The 12,996-nt window shown below is 52.9% G+C and overlaps 1 protein-coding gene across 2 annotated transcripts; it reads left to right on the top strand.

Moving 5' to 3' along the window:
* Window positions 1–1,029: 1,029 nt before the first annotated feature.
* On the top strand, window positions 1,030–12,730 carry IVD (isovaleryl-CoA dehydrogenase; the record flags this gene model as incomplete). Of its 2 annotated transcripts, XM_079700512.1 has the most annotated exons (12): window positions 1,030–1,182; window positions 2,844–2,933; window positions 3,172–3,223; window positions 5,288–5,457; window positions 6,409–6,502; window positions 6,707–6,843; window positions 8,552–8,648; window positions 9,968–10,061; window positions 10,544–10,625; window positions 11,315–11,419; window positions 11,531–11,603; window positions 12,597–12,730. In XM_079700512.1, 12 exons carry the CDS (start codon window positions 1,030–1,032, stop codon window positions 12,728–12,730), a joined length of 1,281 nt encoding a protein of 426 aa, XP_079556638.1. The 2 variants fall into 2 exon arrangements, with proteins under 2 accessions (XP_079556638.1, XP_079556639.1); XM_079700513.1 differs by lacking the exon at window positions 2,844–2,933.
* Between the last annotated feature and the right edge of the window lie 266 nt (window positions 12,731–12,996).

Raw genomic sequence — 12,996 nt, 5'->3', positions numbered from 1 at the left:
CCTGGTTCCTCCAGAAACCGGGAATATACCTAACAATATCTTTGAGTTCTTCTGCTAGAACTAAGGGCCCACCTAGGTGGAAGATGGTAACTTCAGGCTGAGCACCAGATTCCTGAAACACCACCTTGTTACCCCACCACCAACCAATCAGAAGAAAGTCTGCCCTTAGTGGAAGATAAGGAAGACTCGGCTCCCCCCTCCCCAAATGATTAACTGCGAATGGCTTCCCCCCTTTCTCCCTTTAAAAACTTTCATGGTGGAGCAGACTCTTCAGAGTTGGTTCTTTGACGCGACTCTGCCTTCCCCCCAGGTTGCCTTCTGAATAAAGCAACCCGTCCTTTCCAGCCAACACTTGTCTTTCCAGCAGGAAGCAGCTGAACCCGAGCAGCTGAGTTCGGTCCACCATCACCCCACCCCTGTTAAAAATAAGTTCTGACTCTTGTTCTTAGGTACATTAAATAATTTGGAAGACAGCAACTCCTTAACAACCCCTTTCCCACAAAACTCAACAAACCTTGTTACATAATAAAGCAAATTCACTGAGTTATAACCAACGTGCAATCGGGGAAAAGCGCTCTTTTCCCCGATTTGCTTTAACAATGTATTGCCAAGCAAGGGGCATTCGGGGCTTTTCCTTTTGCTATTTTAACACTTGCTTTCCCACAGATGTCTGCAGTTTAGGTACTGCTATTTTCAACGCAGGGGGAATACTTATCCTCAACTCAAAAAAGAAGACACTCTTCCTACTCGTCCACTTTAAAAAGACCCAACCTTGACATGACGCCTGCAGGTCCATCTCCCCCAGCAAGCACACCAGCCTCGCGGGGCGTAGGTTCGCCGGCGGTCACCGCTGATTGGCTGGTGCGGTGGCCGGGGAAAGCGCGGCTTTCCTCGGACAGTGGAGGGTGATTGGCTGCTGGAGACCCACCCCCTCGCCGATTGGGTGGCGGAAGCGAAGCCGGGGATTGGTGGAGCGCCGCAGGACTCGCTCACAGCTGCAGGGGCTCAGGCTCCCAGGACAAGGCCGAGATGGCGACGGTAGCTTGGCTGCTGGGTCGGCGCGCGGCGAGCTGGAGGCCGCGGCCGCCACTGCAGCCGCTCGCCGGCCTGATTACCCAGCGGGCCAACTCGCTGTTGCCCGTGGACGATGCAATCAATGGGCTAAGCGAGGAGCAGAAGAAGGTAGGGAGCCTGACACCCCTCCCGGACCATTTTCCGTGCTCGGTGGTCTCCCTGGCGCTCTTCTACCCAGCGCCCGTGATCCGGGGGCTGTAGGAGCGCCAGCGCGGGGGCGGCCGCGGGCCCCAGTCTCCCCTCTGTGGCGGCAGCAAGGCCCGGTTGCCGGAGTTAGACGAGGAGTCGAGGATAGGAACGCTCCTGGGAGACCGGGTATGGTGGGGCCGGAGGTGTTTTGGTGGAGGATTGGCAGGACTACCCGCGTGTGGCAAGAGGGCCCTCAATCTGTCTGAAGTCTTCTTACAGCTCAATACTGACTACGGCTGTGGTTCTCAAACCTGGTTAATCATCACCACGGAATCTTTTTCAAATACACACCTTGGGGGTGGAGTTGAAATTCACAGTGTAGTCCGTGCTATAATTCTTCAACCTATCGGGTCAAACCACATAGTTGAAAAAAAACTTGAAAGATGTTACAAATGGGGCTGAACCAGAGCCATTCCTGGAGGAAGGAGACCGTTCACTTGGACACTGGCTTGGAGTTCCCGGGGAACGTGATTCTCCTGTGGCTCTAAGCAAGTGCCTGAGCTTGCCCAGAACCCCAAAGTCCACTTGCATTTACAGTCAGCAGACAGAGCTTTGAATCACCTCAGGCAGAAAGTGTTCAATCCTAGTTCTCAAACTTTCCTGACAAAAGGAGTTTCTAATCTCTTTTGAATAATCCCTTTTACCCAAAGGCTCAGGGACAAAAAGGAGCCTGACACGTGCCAAGAACTGAAGGGGGCGTGGCTGGAGCACAGTGAGTGGGGGATGAGAAAGGTACTGGGGAAGGCTGCATAGGCTGCAGAGGTCACCTCACACGGGGCCTTCCAGTCCTGGATAAGGAGTTTGTCTTAATTTTTTTTTAATGGTTAAAAAAAAAAAAGAAGCATAGTTAATTTACAATGTGTTAGTTTCAGGTGTACAGCAAAGTGATTCAGTTATACATATACATATATAAGGAGTTTGTCTTTTTTTTTTTTTTTTTTCCTGCGGTACGCGGGCCTCTCACTGTTGTGGCCTCTCCCGTTGCAGAGCACAGGCTCCGGACGCACAGGCTCAGCGGCCATGGCTCACGGTAGCCACTCCACGGCATGTGGGATCTTCCCAGACCGGGGCACGAACCTGTGTCCCCTGCATCGGCAGGCAGACTCTCAAGCACTGCGCCACCAAGGAAGCCCAGGAGTTTGTCTTTTAAGGACAATGGAAAGCCATGGAATGATTTATGTAGGGGAGTGACATTTAAGAAATAATCTTCAGGAACTTCCCTGGTGGTCCAGTGGTTAAGACTCTGCGCTCCCAATGCAGGGGACCCGGGTTCGATCCCTGGTCAGGGAACTAGATCCCACAGGCTACAACTAAAAAATCCCCTATGCCGCAACTAAAGACCTGGCGCAGCCAAATAAATACATAAATAAATAAATAAAAAGAAATAATCTTCAGAGAAAGAGGGGAAGATCATCTCTGAGGAAGCATAAACTGGTGGGGCCTCTAAGTTTCAGTTTGATGCTCTTTGGTGAGGTTACTTGTGTCCCATTTTCCTGAAGGTGTCCTCAGTAGTGGAGACGCTGTCCTCAGGGGCAATTATGTACCGTTTCAGCAGCATCTGTCCACCTCTCTGCCTCTAGCTTCGTCAGACCATGGCTAAATTCCTTCAGGAGCATCTAGCACCCCATGCCCAGGAGATTGATCGGAGCAATGAGTTCAAGAACCTGCGAGTGAGTGGTGGGGCCCACTCTGAGGGGGACAGAGGGCAGACTGGGAGCTGGGCTGGGGTGGCCTGGGAATTGCACTGCTGCCTGGCAGAGCTCTCACAGTCTTCTGGTAAATGAAAGCTCCCTAAGAATGCAGCCCCTTTCTGTGAAGCCCTTGGGTCTTGTTGTTCCAGATATGCCAGGCCCCTGTGACTGGCTGCTTTCTCACCACCCACTATCACTCACTCTGTTCTGTTGGCAGGAGTTTTGGAAGCAGCTGGGGAACCTGGGAGTCTTGGGTGTCACAGCCCCTGGTGAGTATGGTTTCTTTCCCTACAGAGAACTTTTCTTGCATGCCCTTTAAAACCATTCCCAAAAGAAGCAGGAAAGGAGAAGAAAGATCTCGGAGAAACCAGAGTCTCTTCCCACTTGGAGCTGAGAAAGTGCCCAGTGACTGTCAACCCAGAGAAGAGTAAACTCTCCTGTTTCTTTAGGCAGTTATGTTAACAAGGCAAAGGATTTAGGTCAGTGTGGTTCACTTGGGTCACCCAGACTTTTGAACTCTGTATGCTTAACAAGTTCCCCAGGTGATCTGGGGAGTTTAGAAAACTCCAGATCAAGCAGTGATCTTAGTACCTCAGTCTTATTGCCTTGCATAATCCCTAAGCTCTGCCCTACCAGTAGCATCGAGGCAGTACCACTCAGGACATTGTGTTCCTGGCGGGGGGATGCCTGTGTTCTCTGCCCACAGCTTGGCCCTAGAGCTCATTTGGAAGCAGACGGAGGTATAGGGGAGACGGATGCCTGTCTGAGCCTCCACAGTGAGGTGGCCAGATGATGTATTTAACAGGCTGTCCCTGGGCCTGTCCAGAGTCCCCTGTGGGTCTTACGACTTGTTTCCAGTGGGAGAGGGCAGGGAGCTGGTGGGCTTTGTTTCAGATGTTGGCCTCTAGAGCAAAGGCCAGGCCTGGCTTGAGGTGCCTTGTAAAGAAGTGAGCCTATGGCCTCGCCAGCCAAAGCCTGGACAGCCCACCCTGCTTTGGCCTATGTTCACTGGGCATTAGAGTAGCGGTGGACCACAGTATCCTCTCCTTACATCCTCCCCTCACCACCTGGAGACAGTTCCTGGGATTTAAGCTGGTCGTACAAAGTTACATCATGAGTAATGATGTAACCACTTAAAAATTAATTTAGACTATCTTAACGTACAATAGTATGGAGAAAGTTGCTGGGAACTCTCAAACAAGACTCTTTCTCCCACTGTGTCTTGGGGGTTCATGAGCCCCCATAAAGAATATTCTTCTGAATCAGATGCTAGTTAATGGAAGAAAGAGGCAGTTAGGAATCAGATGAAAACCCTATCCAGGGAGAACCTTGAAAAGAAAGCCAGATATGAGTTCTGGTTTCCACATGGTGTCCTGGTAGCAGTTTCTAACGTTACCTGCCCGTGGCCTTTCCTTCCTGGAGTCGTGCAGGTTGGGCTAACCCTTCCCTAGAGCCAAGGACCAGCCTGACTTCTTGGTCAGAGTGAACATACACAGAGGGCCTTGCCAGGGTTTACCCAGACAGGAGGGTGGAGGGAGGGGAGGCTGGCACCAGGTAACCCAGCCTCTTTGATTTTGGATCTGCTGCCGAGGAAAAAACCCCACATTTTTTATGAGGAGTTCTGAAATTCCCTCCCAGCATCTCTTCTGCCCTCTCCAGACTTCCTCTCAGGCTGCAGCTCTCCTGTTCCATTACCAGTCCTGCTTCTTTAGGTCCAAACCTACGCTATGAAGCTCTCGTCTTCCTCAGGGCTTCTGCATGCACATCCTCTGCTTTGTATCTCATCTTAGTGCTTTGACCTTCCCTCTTTGTGTTTCTCTGATAAACCCCAGGTCCTCTTGCTTCATTTGTTCATCAGCGTCGGCACTTCTGTAGCTTTCCGAACAGTGGGTGCTCAGGTCTTCTTGTCTTCATTAAGAGGTCCGTCTGGGATAGGGAATTCCCTGGCGGTCCAGTGGTTAGGACTCTGTGCTCTCACTGCCAAGGGCCTGGGTTCAATCCCTGGCTGGGGAGCTAAGATCCCAAAAGCTGCATGGCGTGGCCAAATAAATAAAGAAAATATATTTTTTAAAATGTTTGGGATAGAGCAGGAGTTGCAATGACTGTTTCCTGAACCATGCCTCAGCTGACCAGAGGCAGCAGCCGGCAAAACCAATTCTGTGAGCTTGCAAGCAGGGTCCACAGCATCCACCTGTTGACCTTGCTAGAGGGAACTTGCAATAGGTGCTATAAGAGTGTTCCTCTACTGCAAATAAATGTAAGATTCCTCTCAGTGTCCTCATTTAACTGGGCTGCCTTTTCCACTCCCCTGCGCCCCCTACCCCGACCCCTAGTTCAGTATGGCGGCTCCGGCCTGGGCTACCTGGAACACGTGCTGGTGATGGAGGAGATATCCCGAGTCTCTGGAGCAGTGGGTCTCAGTTACGGTGCCCACTCCAACCTCTGCCTCAACCAAATTGTTCGTAATGGAAACGAGGCCCAGAAGGAGAAGTACCTCCCCAAGGTGAGGAAATGGGGTTGGAGAAACACGCTGATCGCATGACTCAACCACCAGCCATGAGGCTTCTCCCCCATTGGGGAGGGCTGGTCAGCCTTGCTTTCTGTAGCATGCTGCTGCCCTGAAACTGATAGGGCTAGGAAGGGGTCAGGGATTTGTTTTAAAATATTTCAGTCAGGGCTTCCCTGGTGGTGCAGTGGTTAAGAATACACCTGCCAATGCAGGGGACACGGGTTCGAGCCCTGGTCCAAGAAGCTCCCACGTGCCGTGGAGCAACTAAGCCCGTGCGCCACAACTACCGAGTCTGTGCTCTAGAGCCCACGAGCCACAACTACTGAAGCCCGCGTGCTTAGAGCCCGTGCTCCACAACAAGAGAAGCCACCGCAATGAGAAGCCCGCGCACTGCAACGAAGAGTAGTCCCCGTTCTCCGCAACTAGAGAAATCCCGCTCAGCAACGAAGGCCCAACACAGCCAAAAATAAATTAAAAATAAATTAAGAAAATAAAAAACTAAAATATGACACTAAAAAAAAATAAAATACTTCAATCAAAAAAATTAAAAATAGGAACTTCTCTGGTGGTCCAGTGGTTAAGACTCCATGCTTCCAATGCAGGGGGCGTGGGTTCGATTCCTGGTCGGGGACTCGCAAGCTGCATGGCACGGCCAAAAAATAAATTAAAAATAGGGCCAGAACACCTGAGTCAGTCACTGGACAACATTTACTGAGCATTTTAAGAAATGAAAGCCTAGGACTAGCTTCCCTTGCAAAGGGAATGGGAATAGAAGAGAAAGCTTCAGGCTTGTGGGTATGGGGCTTCTCTTCTAGGACTTTACCTATGCCCAGATCTGAGAGAAGTTGGAAAGGGTGTCATGTGACCAGGCAAGACATGGTATCAGTGAGCCCCTGTAGGGTATTTCTGAAGTCATAACAAGGCCCTTTGGGGTTTTCCTTGCAGCTGATCAGCGGTGAATACGTTGGAGCCCTGGCCATGAGTGAGACAAATGCTGGCTCCGATGTTGTCTCCATGAAGCTGAAAGCAGAAAAGAAAGGTGAGGATCCCCTTGATATGAGAGCTGGAGTGGGCAGAGGGACAGACCTTTGGGGTGAGGGAGCAGTGACTGGAGGTGGCCTCTGCTGGGTTTCTAGAAGCACTTGCCAGCTGGACAGCTTTTTGCTCAACAGAAGGTCTGGAGAACTGACTGGTTGAGACAGGCCCATACAGCTTATGCAAGTAGCCAACTTCCTGTCCTTAGGAGATCACTATGTCCTGAATGGCAACAAATTCTGGATCACCAATGGCCCTGATGCTGATGTCCTTATTGTCTATGCCAAGACAGATCTGGCTGCTGTGCCAGCTTCTCGGGGCATCACAGCCTTCATTGTGGAGAAGGTGAGTGTAGGGGAGTGTATGGCGGGAGGCTTTTATCTCCTGAAAGTGGCACCAGAGATGACCTCCTTCAAGTGATCGCAGAGACCATCAGGGTGTGTGCTCTGCCAAGGCTCCCTCCTGGGATGGGGCTGAGACGGGAATGGAGACTGAAAGGAGGGTGGCCAAAAAGTGGAATTCAGGGAGGAGGGGTCAAGCCTGAGGACGGTGGAGCCATCCACAGAGCCAGGCTGTCCGGAGGTCCAGGAAGATGAGGACTGAAGGGAGGCCACCAGCTTTGACAATCAGGGTGTCACTGGTGGACTTGGAGAGAGCAGCCGCGGGAGCCCAAGGTATGAGTGAAGATGCAGGTGGAGACCGGAGACTGCACCTTCCAAGTCTTGTCAGTAAAAGCACAAGGGAGACAGCAGGAGTTAGAATGAAAAGTTGGGAGTTTCAGCTTGCTTTTAGGAATGGGAGAGAACTGAGCAAATTTTTTGGTAAAGAGAAAAGAAAATAGGAGAGGGAGAAAGTGAGATGCATGAGAGAGAGTGAGCAAAGCACAATGGTGAGTTGAGGGAGAAGAGGCACGGGTGGGGGATGGTGATGGTGGAGGAACCATCTGCCTCATGGTCATGAAGTAGGAGGCCAGGGCCCCTGGGAGGGCGGGGTGACCATGGGGGCAGGGGAGTTGGTAGAGAGTTTCATGAATGAGTGTTTTAAAGATTTGCAGTACCCTCCATAGGGAGAGGGGGAGAGTGTTTCGGAATGGGACTGGAGGACGAGAAAACTGAGTAGCCCAAAGGGCGTGGCTGAGATGGGAACTCTCCAGGTTGAGTCACACTGCTCTCGTCTCCTAGAGGAGAGGGAAGCAACACCTGGCAGCGCTCTGATGGGCATATGCCAACACGTTCTGCATCTGATTAGTCCAGGTCAGAGCCCACAGGTGGTTGAGTTGAACCCGGGGTGGGACTCCATTAGGTACAGGTGGCAGAGGAACAAGGGGGCAAAGGAATTGAGTGGCCTGGGGAGAGTGTCTTAGAAGTGATTTCCCGGGGCTTCCCTGGTGTCATATGAGAATCCGCCTGCCGACGCAGCGGACATGGGTTCGAGCCCTGGTCCGGGAAGATCCCACATGCCGCGGAGCAACTAAGCCCGTGTGCCACAGCTACTGAGCCTGCGCTCTAGAGCCCGCGAGCCACAACTACTGAGCCCGCGTGCTGCAACTACTGAAGCCCACGCGCCTGCAGCAAGAGAAGCCACAGCAATGAGAAGCCCGCGCACCGCAACGAAGAGTAGCCCCCACTCGCCGCAACTAGAGAATGCCTGTGCACAGCAACAAAGACCCAACACAGCCAATAAAAATAAATAAATTTTTTAAAAATCTTAAAAAAAGAAAAAAAAAAAGAAGTGATTTCCCCCAAGGAAAGGAACCAAATCCAGGAAGGGTCAGAAAGGCCTCAGGGATCTGGCACTTCACTGGGAAAGAACCGGTCTCACAAGATCTGGGGAGAATGCAGCCAGCAGCAGGGGAGGCTGGAGTGGAGTGTTAGGGGCAGCGCCTCCAGAGATGGGGTGGTCGCATACAGAGTGGGGGCCTGGTGAGTAGACGCTGGTGTATCAGGCAAATACAGGGACTTGATGGAAAGGTGGTTACTTCCCAGGGGTTTCCCTTTTCTTGGCCCCCTTGGGGACTGCTCTGTAATCAGGGCCACCTTTTATTCCCATAAAGGGTATGCCAGGCTTCAGCACCTCCAAGAAGCTGGACAAGCTGGGGATGAGGGGCTCTAACACCTGTGAGCTAATCTTTGAGGACTGCGAGGTTCCTGGTGAGTCTCTGAGAATGAGGGACCCCCTGTCCTGACCCCATCACACGCTGAGAAAGCCCGTCTCTGGCTTGGAGAGCCTCACCATTGTTAGCTCACCAATGGTATGTGGCCAGACAGTGGGCCTGCCACTGTGCCCTTGCCTACTGGCCCATAGGTGTTGGTCTCAGTCTGGACAGCCGTCCTTCCCAGCCAGAGCTCCTGCAGCTGTATGCCCTACTGTGGCTTCAGGGAAGGGTGGTGTTTCCTATGTGGACCACACACTGTGCCTGGGGCTGGTATTCCAGTATCTGGAGTAGAAAGGTAAGATCTGCCCTTACCCACTCACGTCCTTCAGACTTCCTTGTATGTACATTTGCCTGTACAGCCTGTGTGAGGTATTCATTAACAATGCTAAAAAAAACATCTAAATAAACCGATGGAAGCTGGACTCGGTGAAGGGAAGGCAGTTCAGTTTATAAGTATTTCTCCCCTGAAGTGTAAGTGAAAGTGTGCCACATCATGAGAGAGCCAGCAGCCCTGTCATGCACTGATGAGACGGAGGGCACAGATTTGATCACCAGTTAGGATGGTTCTGTGCCTCAGCCATAAACCATCCCTCTCCCCCACGATCCGCCACCTGAGAAGAGTGTGCTTTAGTTTTAAGGAGCATCTAGGGAGGGGCGATCAGTGCAGAGCCTTCTCTGTTGGCAAGGAAAAAACTCCACTAGCATTAAAGACAGGTCAGTGGTGTCAACTCTTTGCACTCAGCTTCCTGCCCACACCTCCCCAGGCCATCCAGTGTCCTTGCTTCCGGGGTGGGGAGGTGTTCAGCAGTTTCTGTCACCAGCACCGAATGGCCCATCTCCTGGACAGGCTCTTCCATGGACCACCCTGGGGAGGGTGGAGGCTAGTATTAACCAGAGCAGACTCAACCTGGGGGAAAGAGTAATTCTCTGGTTCCTTTATGGGCACAAGTGTGTTAAAAAGAAAAATTGGGAGAGGTTGGATGACTTCTAGACCAAACTAGCTTTTCTTCTTTCCCATCCAAGGCAGCTCAAGAAGAGAAGGGGAGGATCTAAGGACTGGGCCTGTGTGTCTGGTCTTGGGGATGGTGTGTGTGTTGGGGGCAGGGTGAAGGGAGCATGTCCCCGCTAGCAAACTCCACTTCTGACTGGAAGTGGTAAACTCCATCCTTTTCCTCACCTGGAGCCCTAGTTGAAGGTCAGGTAACATATTTTAATGCCTTGCGAGAGAGCCACGTTACTAAACCCAGCAACTTTTCTAAAAGCGAGGAGGCTGTAGACAGCCCCCTTGCCTCTGACCAGCACTTTTCCCTGCAGCTGCCAACATCCTGGGCCATCGAAGTAAGGGCGTCTACGTGCTGATGAGTGGGCTGGACCTGGAGCGGCTGGTGCTGGCCGGTGGGCCCCTCGGGTGAGTGTGAGGCTCGGGGGGGAGCTGGGCTCTTGTAGCCTCCTCATGTGGTGGTGCCGCAGCCCTCCCCTTGGGGCCGATGGGAGACTGTACCTTAGCTCCTGGAGACAAAAAAATTACCTTTCCTCTCACGTTTACTTTCTTTGCACTGAAGGCAGGTATCATGGGGTGACAGACAAAAGGCCTGAGGAGCCACCCTGCTTAGTTACTCAGATGTGAAGCAAGACGCCTGAGCTCTAACCATCTACGAAGGGTCCCGCCACTTCGCCTGGTCTCAGGGGAAGGGGCACTGACTGCTGGGCAGTCAGCGCGGTGACTGAGCAGGGCTGACAAGGGTCCTCACGCTCCTTTTCTCCTCCCTGGGATGCCAGCTCCTTGTCTTGCTGGGCTGCCCCCCAGGCCTTTCCACACTAGCGTTTGCCCCCGCAACCAGCAATGGGGTAACGGCGAGGCCCCTCGCCAGTGTTCTCTCCTTCCCACAGGATCATGCAGGCCATCCTCGACCATGCTATTCCCTACCTACATGTGAGGGAAGCCTTTGGCCAGAAGATCGGCCACTTCCAGGTGAGTGGAATGGTTTTGTTAAGATGTACTCTTTCGTTGGGTTCAGGTTTTCTTTAACAAATGAACAATAGGGCACTTGCTGTGGGCATTTACTATCCTTTGTCAAAAAAAATGAGTTTGAGGGAATGCCCTGGCGGTCCAGTGGTTGGGACTCTGTGCTTCCACTGCAGGGGGCCCAGGCTCGATCCCTGGTTGGGGAACTAAGATCCCGCAAGCCTTTTGGGCATGGCCAAAAAAACAAAAACATGAGTTTGAATGCTTGGGGCGCAGGCTTCCTCAGCATGCTACCTGGCTTTGAAAGCTGTCAGGCAGTTCATCTCATGTCACCTCCCTTCCTGTTTGAGACGAATGAATGAGGCATTGTAGGGTTGGAGGGTGAAGGGAGCAGATTGTGGGGAGGGAGTAGCATTTTGAGTCACGCTTTCTGGGCTGCAGGACGGTCGGTAATGAGGGTTGGTCGTGTGAGTGGAGGGCCAGGTCCACAATGCAGCAGCAGCTCTCTGGCCTTAACTCCAGACCCGCTACCATGTCTGTCATCCTAAGCAAGTCCCACCACCTCCTCTCTGTGCCCCGGGTCCCCATTCCCGGCTGTCAGATTGCTACTGCTGACCTGCTTTTGGTAACTAGGGAATGATTCTGAGAGGAGCGTGTCTCCAGCACACTGACCTGTGGGCTCCCTTTGTGTGCAGTTGATGCAGGGGAAGATGGCAGACATGTACACCCGCCTCATGGCCTGTCGGCAGTACGTCTACAATGTCGCCAAGGCCTGTGATGAGGGCTACTGCACTGCCAAGGTAAGGGCTGGGCCCAGAGGAGAGCGCGCCGGGGCAGGGGTGGTTGCTGGGCCCCCTCCCCTCCGTGTTGCCCTGGCGGGGGCCCTGCTGACACAGAACCTCCTCCCACAGGACTGCGCTGGGGTGATTCTTTACTCAGCCGAGTGCGCCACACAGGTAGCCCTGGACGGCATCCAGTGTTTGGGTGAGCGGCCCCCACTCCTCACCCTGTGCTTCAGCTGAGCTGCACCTTTAGGCTCCTCCTGCCCCAGTTACTGGGAGGACATGGAAAAGCAAAGAAGAAAACTGCCAGAGGCCACAAGTTGCTACTGTCTCCAGTAGTGCCCCCTCTCACCCTCCCAGCCTGGTCCTATAGACACTGGGAAATGGGGAAGAGGAGACACCTCAGAGGTGGAACAGCCTCACTTCAACGCCGCATAGTGGTTAAGAGCACAGGCTTGAGCCAGACGGCCTAGGTTTGAATCCTGGCTCTACCACTGACCAGCTTTGTGACTTGTGCAAATTACTTCACCTCTCTGGGCCTGGCACCCAGTAAGTGCTATGCAGTAGCTTCTTGTCCCCCTTCTCCATGTCTGCCGGTGGTTCTCCCCTACCTTTGCCTGGCATACTCAGCACTCTGAGTGGACTTCCGGCCTCCTGTCCACCCTCCCCACAATTAGGTAATCCCCACCCCATCCCTCTCACCACCTTTTTTTTTTTAATTTATTTTTGGCTATGTTGGATCTTCATTGCTGTGCACGGGCTTCCTCTAGTTGCGGTGAGCGGGGGCTACTCTTTGTTGCGGTGCGCGGGCTTCTCATTGCGGTGGCTTCTCTTGTTGCAGAGCACAGGCTCTAGGCGTGTGGGCTTCAGTAGTTGCAGCATGCGGGCTCAGTAGTTGTGGCTTGCGGGCTCTAGAGCGCAGGCTCAGTAGTTGTGGCGCACGGGCTTAGCTGCTCCGCGGCATGTGGATCTTCCCAGACCAGGGCTCGAACCCGTGTCCCCTGCACTGGCAGGCGGATTCTTAACCACTGCACCACCAGGGAAACCTCTCATCACCTTTTGCTGCTTCTCTTCAATCAGTCTCTCCTCCTAGCCCATTTCTATGTATTTGATCTTCTGTTTGCTTTCCTCGCTTTGCCCACTGCCCAGCACTTTTCCTGTTGTCCTTTCTTCTGTGCCCAAACCATGGCTGCAGGTGGCAATGGCTACATCAACGACTTCCCCATGGGCCGCTTTCTGAGAGATGCCAAGCTGTATGAGATCGGGGCTGGGACCAGTGAGGTGAGGCGGCTAATCATCGGCAGAGCCTTCAACGCAGAATTCCACTAACTCCAAGACCCTTCATCCCCTTTCCCAGCACCTAGAGGCCTTTCTCTGGAAGGAGAGACGTGGAAGCTCTTCTCCAGGCAGGCCCTGCCCACCAGCCCAGGAAAAGTGTGCAGCGGCTTAACATGGACTCCTCAGGAAGCATGCTGGCTTTTCTGGGGCTCAGTGGGAGGGCTTTGGTGACTCTGCGCCCTTGCTCTCTAACTTCAAGCCTGATGCCCCACCCCCGCTCCCGGGGGGGCACCTTTTTTCCTAGTGAGCCTCTGCCA

The sequence above is a fragment of the Hyperoodon ampullatus genome (assembly GCF_949752795.1).
Source record: "Hyperoodon ampullatus genome assembly, chromosome: 3".
Taxonomy (NCBI): Eukaryota; Metazoa; Chordata; class Mammalia; order Artiodactyla; family Ziphiidae; genus Hyperoodon; species Hyperoodon ampullatus.
Note: the sequence above shows the minus strand (reverse complement) of the source record. Positions and strands in the feature narration are given on the sequence as shown.